The 9480-nt window shown below is 34.5% G+C and overlaps 1 protein-coding gene across 3 annotated transcripts; it reads right to left on the reverse strand.

Moving 5' to 3' along the window:
* Nucleotides 1-1538: 1538 nt before the first annotated feature.
* GNPDA2 (glucosamine-6-phosphate deaminase 2) lies at nucleotides 1539-8091 on the reverse strand. Of its 3 annotated transcripts, none has more exons than XM_009697163.1 (6): nucleotides 7891-8091; nucleotides 7480-7581; nucleotides 6813-6995; nucleotides 6292-6476; nucleotides 6022-6196; nucleotides 1539-2574 (listed from the first exon to the last, which is right to left on the reverse strand). In XM_009697163.1, exons 1-6 carry the CDS (start codon nucleotides 8012-8014, stop codon nucleotides 2516-2518), a joined length of 828 nt encoding a protein of 275 aa, XP_009695465.1. In that variant the 5' UTR covers nucleotides 8015-8091; the 3' UTR covers nucleotides 1539-2515. The 3 variants fall into 3 exon arrangements, with proteins under 3 accessions (XP_009695465.1, XP_009695467.1, XP_009695466.1); XM_009697165.1 differs by having other exon boundaries at nucleotides 7982-8014; XM_009697164.1 differs by lacking the exon at nucleotides 7480-7581 and having other exon boundaries at nucleotides 7891-8014.
* Nucleotides 8092-9480: the final 1389 nt, after the last annotated feature.

The following is a 9480-nucleotide window of genomic DNA, read 5'->3' on the forward strand; positions in this document are numbered from 1 at the left end:
CTCCGAAACATTCTTTAAAACCTTACTGAGAAAAAGTAGAATAAAATGCCAACGTAGATGTGCTAGGCTAAGCTAGAATTTAATCATTTACCCAAGAATCAAAATTAAGACTTGCTGAACTTGAAAAAGCTTGCTTTGCCATTTAGATTTTAACAATGGACTGCTGAGTAACACGTAAAACAATGAACTTACAGGGTTGACATTTTTAGCTGCTGACAAGTTTGGAAGGTACTCTTACTGAAGAACTGGTATTTCATAAGAAAGTAACTGGAAGTATCTTAAGGACTAAAATGACAGAAACAGTATAGTATTATTAAAAAAAAAGCATGACTTTACAGGGCCCAGAGTAGAATTCTACATACTGTAGACTTCATAACTTCAACAGAAAGAAACTGGAGAACAACTAAGACTATTTATGAAAAGAGGCAGAAAGAGCCTTGGATCCACTCAGACAAGTACAGGTGCTACTGTACCAGTATTTACACTGGCCTGTATTTCACAGAAAGTCCAGTTATGAAAGGAGAAGAGAGACTAGTTCTGTGGTCTCACACGTCCTGAGAGAACACAAGAGCTTTAGTTGGTAAGGTTGCCAAGAGAGGCAGATGACTGAAAGGTGCTCTGGAATAAAGAGCAAAAATAAGGGGTTGCAAGGAAGAAAAAGCTTTTAGAATAAAGGGATATAAAAAGCTACAGCTTTCCCATCATGCTTGAACCTAAATTCTATTGTTTCCTCAATAGAATTCCTAATTTTGCCACAAGATAGATCATGATCATTAAGATAAAAACATGCTTGAATTCCTTTAATAGTAACCTAAAATAAACATTTTTCATCTTATGCTTTATAAAATAAACACTTGTATTACAAAAAGTCAAGTCTTTACTTAGGCCTGCCAGTCTTCATCTTTACAGCTAACAATGCATTTTGTGGGTCATATGCTACACATAATGGCATTCTCCTGAAGCACAGTCTTTTAAAATTTTTCCCCCCAATGTTGCATTATGCTTCAAAAATGCAAGTGCAAAAGTTGAGTCTTAAACCTTAAAGCCTGTTAAGAACTGAAACACTAGGCCTGGCTTCCTACACTGCTCTAGATAGACTCTTCCATTCTTTTGTAATTTCATGGAATCATAGAACAGTCCAGGTTTGAAGGGACCCTGAAAGAACATCTGGTCTGACCCTTTATGGGGAAGGTGAGCCTAGATGAGATTACCAAACACACTGTTCAATCGTACCTTGAAAAACCTCCAGCACTGGGGACTCTACCACATCCCTGGGGAGGTCATGTCACCTGTAATAAAGGCGACCTGCCTATCATCTACATGAAGTTGTATTGCTGAAGGTATGCTTTGTTGCACTTTGTCCTAGTGAGAATTTTACACAAGGGCATGCTCCCCCCTAAAAAAAGTTCAAATCCATAAACTATTAAATTCCTTCTTAGGTGGAAAGCAGCACAAAATTCCTAACCTCTCCATGAAACCCTGAAGTATTTCTTCATGTCAGAATTTATATTAGAAACAAAACAATTTTGAAATTATAGATTTATATTTTACTTATATTCAAAGTCGGAAATAACATTCCTTGTAACAGTTCAATGTTTATAATGATACAATGAGAGGTAACTATTGCAAAATGATTAACAGTTGACTTTAAATGAGCATGTGTTAAACTTGCAGACATTATATTCCTGTAAATTAACATCTTTTCAGGCATTTAATTGCAATATCAATGGTACATTTAAACAGGTAGCTCCAGAAAGGAACATTTAGATTTTTCCTTCTGTATAAAGTTCAATTACCAAAAATATAAAAATCCTAAAGTAATTTGAAATACATGAGAGGAAGAAGTGCTATGGCAGAAGTTTAATATTTTTATCTGTGGAGTAAGTTGTAACTTTCAAGAATTTGGTGCATTTTTAGGCACTGTTTTTGTATTTTTATTTGCCTGAATTGTACAGCAGGACTTGAGATGCCCAAAAACTGTTCAAAATAAATTTAAGGCAACCAAGTGCAAAAGCTCAGTGTACATTAGATGTATGTAAACAGAACATTTCATAGTAGAAATTGTACAACTATTACAAGTCCATAGTATTGACAAAGGCCAAAACCATTCTGCCTAGAGACACAAATGCAAAATGTAGTTACACTAATCAAGCCAAAAATTACAAATTCCTGGAAATAAAATATCATCTTCTCTAACACAAGGCAGATACATTACATTGCTGTGCTAGAATAAGTGCTCTGCATTCCTCCCCCCTACATAACATGCAGTCTCCCACAGGTTTGTTCTGTTCCATTTAGTTATGTACCAGCCAACAAGAGAGCTCCAAGTGTTAAAGCAAAATGCACAACACAGCAGAGATGGAATGTGAATGTACAGATATTGGACCTTTTAAAAAAATACAGTACCTAGGATTACCATTTTAAATGGTTTTCAGCATATTGCATAGCAGTGAACTCATCTGCTACTTAAAACTGTTGCTGTTGACCCACATGGAGTTCCTCTTCAATTCTTCTTTCAGTTTTCTTTCATACTGTACAGTGGGTCCACAAGCTTATTGTGCACATGCATTAAACCTTGGGGGGGAAAGCAACAATGCCAGCTTTACATTAGTTATACTTTTTCAACATGTCCTTCTATCCACATTTTTATTTGGAGTTTGCTTCAAAGTATACATTTTAAATAATTCACTGAAGAGAATAACAATGGCAATTTAAAGTAGTTTAAAATAAGGTGTTAAAGACAGCATATATATTCCTGTATCACTTGAATACTAATGACATCTTCAGTATAAAGTGAGCAGGGATGAGATAGTTCTCTGATAACAGACCTGCCAAAAAGTAGAACTGGAATACTTCCAAATAAATTGAATACAAGAGATTCACTCATCTTTCTTTTGTATTAAAAACTGCAGAACAGCAACGTAAAATTCCATTATACTACAATTTGTCATAAAAATCAGATATACATAATCTGATACTTTTATAGGTTGAATTGCAATGTTCTAGTATTGTGGTATCTCTGTCTTTGTAATTAATAGCATGCTTGTGGTCCTGAACAGGCAAAACCAAACTAAAAAGTATGCGGACTGTTAATGCAGATTCAGAACTTCAGTAGTTCAACTGTGTTCTTTTCTAGCTGGGCTTTTTTGGGCCATAAGTCATCCATAGCTGTGATTAGAGGAGTATTTCTTTTCCTATTCAGATACTTTAATTTTCAAAAGTGCTGAAGAGACATGCAATTAAAAAAAAAAAAAAAGAGTGCTTCTTTACTTTGTTACAACTTAGTAAAAATGTTACCTACATCTAGGTATGTATGACATTTGGTCACTGGTCTGTTTTTAACCTCATTTCACCTTACAGACTAATAACAGTAACTGATCAGTGTTCACGATCTACAAATTAAGTCTGTTTTAGCACCAAACTGAAGATTAACTTCTGAAATTACAAATTTAAGTAATATGCAACATTAAAAGTAGTGAAATTTTCTCAAACACCATGAAAGAAGTCTGACAGTAGTGCTCATTTTAGTGATTATCTATGGCGAAGAATATTCAAATACCTTTGCTACATGATGCATCTGGTGGAAAACTTAGTGTCACTGCAGCAACACGAAATTTGAGTACCTATACAATGTGAGGTCATTACTGTAGGTGACCACAACAAAAGGCATTTTATGCAGCATCTATTTCTAATCAGTGTGTGACTATTTAATATAAAATGCAGATTTTACTACTTCCTTCTCCACTTAGTGACACATTCAGCCATACTAAACAGCCAACACACCTAGAACTGACTCAAGAACCCAGCTCATTTTGTCTCTAGAGGTAATGACTTAGCTTCAGATATTTGTGCAAAAAACCCAAACCTTAGAAGGCAACATAACTAAAAAAACCAGTTTCTTAGATTTAATGAAGGGTAACTAGTGGGTTGATGTACATGTCTAATATTTTGGGGATTTAAAAGTGAAAAATATTACATATACATTTGATACAGAAGCCCTTTGTACTGAAAGGGTTAACAGCTGCGCACACTGCTCAACTAGAACCATGTTTTGAATTTTAAAGCATTTCACTTCTTACCAGTGTTGTTCTATTCTAAAAAAGGGAAATGAAAAGCAAATAATTACCCACTTCCTAGACACATGAAAAAATGCTTACATAGTATTGCCACTGCTGTATTTAATGAGGGATATTTAAATCCTGTTAGTGAAATTGTTTCAGGAAAAACAATTAGAAACAAGAGGTTTTTCTAAAGGTATGCACAAGAGTCCTTACTCGACAGATGCCAGAACAATTATTTCAAAGGAAAGTCTCACTGTATATTCAAGTATGCTTTGAATAAACAGATTTCTGCATTCAGTTTTAAGAAGAGCATGCACAAGTATGGAAAAAGCTATCCTGAATTTCCTTATCTGCAGACTAATTAGTAAATTCAAAAGTAATCTTCTGCTTCATTCTGCAAGAAAGTTACCTTTCCCTTTTCCAGTAAGAACATTAAGTACACTTGATAATTTTAGCCTCTGATAGGTTTTCAGAAAGTTAGGAAAAAAAGTAAAGGGGAGTAGGCCTTATTCTATTTACCAGCCAGTATGTTCCTTGATTATCAAAAAATCTGAAGTTTCATATAGTACCTTGAAAATTTTTAAATGGTGAAAAATCTCAATAAATGGCTACCATAATTAGCAGTATTAAGAACTATCTAGCTTCCTAAGAAGTCTAACCTGAAGATCAAGATTCAGAAGTAATTCCAAATTTGACCCACACTGATTTCTCCTTCATCTTAAAAGGGAAAAATCTCACTGATTTGAGATTAGGTAAAATTAAGGAAGTAAACAACCTTTTTAAGAATTCTATTGCTCTGTATTACAGGGTAATTAAATACAGTGTGACACAATAGCACACATTCATGTACTGTAGCCCTTGATGGTTTTTAAAGCAATGTTCAGTGTCATTCATACCTAGTAATTCTACATTAGGTTTATATCTTTGCCAACCAAAGCTTTTTTTTTTATATGAAATACAGGATAATGTTTAAAATTTATCCAAGCAGTTAAAGAAGTTTAACAATAATAAGTACTATCTAGCAGTGTGATACAGGTAAATACTAACACACCACACACACTCCCCCCCCATACATAGCAGAGGAGGAGAGCATACTGAAAAAATCCAAAGTTAACAAGTTGGCCACAAGTGGTATCAGGATAAAAATCACATTAGCGCCAGAATTGCAATCTAATACATATATGGATGCTGATAAAATAATGCTCTAAAAAATAATTTCACAAATTACAATCTTGCTCTCAGATGCCTCAACTACTACAGGTATCCATGCTACTAAGATAGATAACTGATTTACACAATTGCATTTGCTGTGCTAATATAGTTCAGAAAAACACTACTTCTCAGCTTCTACAGTCTCAGTGAAACAGAATTCACATGTAAGAAGTCTCAATGACTATCAAAAATCCCAACTTACTTGAAGTTTGCCTCAGTATACCAACTACAACTATAAAAAGCACAGTAAAAGGGTGCCATGTACTCAAAGTCAATATAGATTGTTATGCTAATTGCACTGTACAAAAACCACAGTGGCTTCAAAGCCTGTATCACACATTTCAAATTTACTAGACAGCACATTACAGCACATAGCAAAAGCAGCATGAAAATATATCAGGATTAATAAATTTATCAAGTTTTCTTTAGGTGAAACTTTCCAGTATATTTAAGATCAGTATTCTGGAACACCAGACTGCGACTGTTTTACATACAGTTGAAGATTACTAAACTATCATTTCACATCGGAAGCAAAGAAAATATTTTTCCAAAGTAGATTTGTCAGGAATGTGAGGAACACAAGTTATGCCTCCTAGCACTTCTCCATTGACAAGAAATAAGTTAACATTTAGTATTTTGAATATATAACATTATACATTAGCTACTGTAAAGTGTTGGAAGGCTCAGACTTAAATCAATATAATTTATTTTTTTTAAAAAAATGTGTAACCTCTGATTCAGTGCTCACCTTTAAAGTACTTCACAGTTTTAACTCTTAGTTCTAAAGTAGCATCTTCATCACACACAAAGATAGTACGAGGGTGTTGTTGGAAAGCAGAAACTGTCCACATATGATTGACTCCTTCTTCAATTGCTTTGTACAATGCAAAAGCCTTATGCGCACCTGTTATAAGAATCATCACCTGCAAGACAAAGGTCTCTTTACTTCCAATCCCAGTATCAATACCAACTAGTTTTGAAAACAGACACATGCAACTAGAACTAAATGAGTTCTTACTTCTCTAGCATCCATCACTGTACCCACACCAACTGTTAGCGCCATAGTTGGTACTTTAGATAAGTCTCCATCAAAGTATTTGGCATTTGCCAAAATGGTGTCCATTGCTAAAGTCTTTAATCTTGTTCTTGAAGACAAACTTGATCCGGGTTCATTGAATGCAATGTGGCCATCTGGACCAATGCCTTTTCAAAGTTAAAAAAAGTATATCATTCCAGACCTGTAAGTCAACAAATATCCTCAAACATTCTAAATCAATAAAAAAGTTTTAAGGACTCATTCTTTCATTTTGGTTCCCTATTTTCAATTAAAAAAACAATAAAAACTTACTTGAAATTCAGTTATTAGAAACTTGGACACCAACCATTATGTTTTAGTATTCACACTGATTCTTTGTTAGTCACAGAACTTTCTTATACCATAACTGAAAAAACTAGGTTTAGCTATCGTTATGAAAACGGCAATTAAAGAGTCAGTGTATTTGTTTAAATTGTAACTAACTACAGAGTATTTCCTCATACCTCCAACAAACAGATCAATCCCCCCGGCTTCTTCAATTTTCTTTTCAAATGCATCACATTCCGCCTGTAAGTCTGGAGCATTCCCATCAAGGATATGAGCATTATTTGGATCTATGTCAATATGTTTAAAGAAGTTATTCCACATATAGGAATGATAGCTCTCTGGATGATTTCTGGGAAGCCCTGAAATCATTTAGAGTGAAATTAACATATTACAAGATTAAACAGCCTTAATTCTAGTCTATGTGTAACCAATGTAGGCCATGCAAGGCAAACCTAAATAAGTCAGATAAAGCAGTATTTGAAATGATATTGAGAAGAAAGATTTCCTGTTAGCACGCACAAGGTAATTGGTTTACATTCCCTTCACATACATCTTATCACAAAGAGTGTAAAGTCTTCAAAAGAAGCAGAGTCATATGTGACAACATACCTTCTACAGAGTATTGTGAAGCACTGAATTTTGCCCAGGATCCACCTGTTTATTACTTGCATTTTTGTAGATAAAGGAATAGAGAAAAATGCTTAAAATGACCCCACAGACAGAAGTCTAATGTAGAAGTACAAACATACTGACTGACCTTGAGATTTGAGAAAGTATTTAACAATTTTAATAATGGAAAAAATTATCAGTATAGTGTGTTCTTAAATAATTAGCACATCTTACCTACATATTCATCCATGTTGAAAGTCTTTACATATTTGAAAGACAGATCTCCATTCTTGTGATATTCTATCAGCTTTCTGTAGCATCCCAAAGGTGTACTCCCTGTTAAATAAAGTTTTTCTATTGTTCTATGTATCCACATGACATTTTCAGTGTATTTAAATATCTTCATAGTAAAATTTTGCTACAATGCTTTTCAATATAAAAGAAATCTATTATTTCTCATTTAGTATTTTTCAGCTTCTCAAACTTTATCACAACTTTTTACAGAAATCAAATTCATATTTAAACGAAATATACTGGCGTATTACTGAAAATATCTTTATGTTCTTTTAAATACTGTATCTGTTAGCAATGATACAAACATAGTTCTAGGTTTAGTCATTTACATAGGCTTTGAATAACACTTACCTGTTGGTAGACCAAGAGTGAAATATCGTCCTTGATTTGGCTTGAATTGGATAATACGATTACAGATGTATTTTGCTGCCCATTCACTAGCTTGATCATAATCTTCAAGAATTACTAGCCTCATTTTGGCAGTGAGGAACTTGTATGATAAAATAAACTTAAACCTGGAGAAAATGTCAACTTTTTAAAAATAAGCATCATATGAAAAGTTGTAAAATTCTTAGATCACAAAAGAGATAAAAAATGACCTTTTATACTGAAGAATTACAGTGCTAAATAAAGGGTATTTTACTTGCATAAGCATATTGCACTCTTGCAGTCCTAGTTCAAGCTGGACTGTTGGACAATCAAAAGAAAAGCTACAGAATCCAAGTGACAGATTACAGTCAAAATATTTATTAAAATTCAGACTAGCTTAAGGTAACTTTGAGGAAAAAGCTAAAACAAAATGAGAAGAAGCCATTTTGAACTTCAATCTTTCAATTAGTTGTTATTGTTAGAAAAGAGGAAATACTCTGCTTGAAATAAAAGCAAACAAATAAGTAAACAAACACTGAGATTAAGTCCCATTTCTTATGACCAGCTGAATGTCTAAAATTTCGAAAACAAGGTCCAAAATAGCCCCATGCTTCTACATTCAAAATACATCATTAGAAGTAAACAACTAAAACTTTCACTCACATTCTAGCTCTATAACAATGCTTCAGTAAGCTTATTAGTCTAAAAAAAATTAAAGCATTAGAGATATTTGAAATCTCTACAATTCCCAGGAAAAAATACCTGAGGTTACATTTCTTCTTTTCAACATAACTTTAAACAGAAGTCAGTTAGTCTTTAAAGCGTCTGATTTTGAGTACCACTATATAAACTTTTAAGATTAATATCTAGAAAACAAGCTTGGGTGTTAAAAGTACAAAAGCATGGCTTGCATTTAAGTGAAATTCATTTTTCCATGAGTTTCTGCTTTACAGAGTCAGGTAATTACCAGAAAGACTGAAGCTCTTTAGCTAGTTTGCAATGTACTACTCTTCTCTTCCCAGGTCTGAGTGTGCTTGGCATTAGCCAGAAAACAACACAGCTGTGAGAAGACCAATTAAGTGCCAAATCACCACTCGCACACACCACTCTTCGATGACCGAAAATGAGAAGCCAGTTTTAGAAGAAATATAAGTTATACTACCGTATTGCTGTACCGGGTAACATCTGCTCGTCCCACTAAACAAGGCAGGAAGTGAGCACCACCACCTTCTGATGACGATGCTGCTTCCTCTCCCTGGACAGCACAGCCATGACAAGTCAAACTCACCTCTGCAGAGCAAACGCTATTCCACAGGTACCGAAAAAGTTAACACTTACGTTTCCTCGAGGAGGACAGAAAAACAGGCCACCAGAAAGAGATCCCACGGCTTTAGGGCGGCTTCATAAAGCTTTAACGATTTTACCCTGAGAACATGGTGATGCTCTCCAAAAGGAACGACCCGCGAACGGCACCAGAACGACCGCGGATCTTCGGCTGAAGGTTTTTTTTTCCGGGGGATTGGTGAATCTACACTGTCAGAGGAAAAGACCTACTGCCGGACCGCCCCCACC

This window comes from Cariama cristata, unplaced genomic scaffold (assembly GCF_000690535.1).
Source record: "Cariama cristata isolate BGI_N322 unplaced genomic scaffold, ASM69053v1 scaffold40053, whole genome shotgun sequence".
NCBI lineage: Eukaryota > Metazoa > Chordata > Aves > Cariamiformes > Cariamidae > Cariama > Cariama cristata.

What these genes read in the sequence shown, in the direction of transcription:
- GNPDA2 (XM_009697163.1), bottom strand. Translation starts at nt 8,014, where the DNA reads ATGAGGCTAGTAATTCTTGAAGATTATGATCAAGCTAGTGAATGGGCA. An exon ending in CAACATGGATGAATATGTAG is followed by an intron (nt 6,996 to 7,479) that starts GTAAGATGTGCT and finishes AAATGATTTCAG; the next exon opens with GGCTTCCCAGAAATCATCCA. An exon ending in AACTGTGAAGTACTTTAAAG is followed by an intron (nt 2,575 to 6,021) that starts GTGAGCACTGAA and finishes TTCCCCCCCAAG; the next exon opens with GTTTAATGCATGTGCACAAT.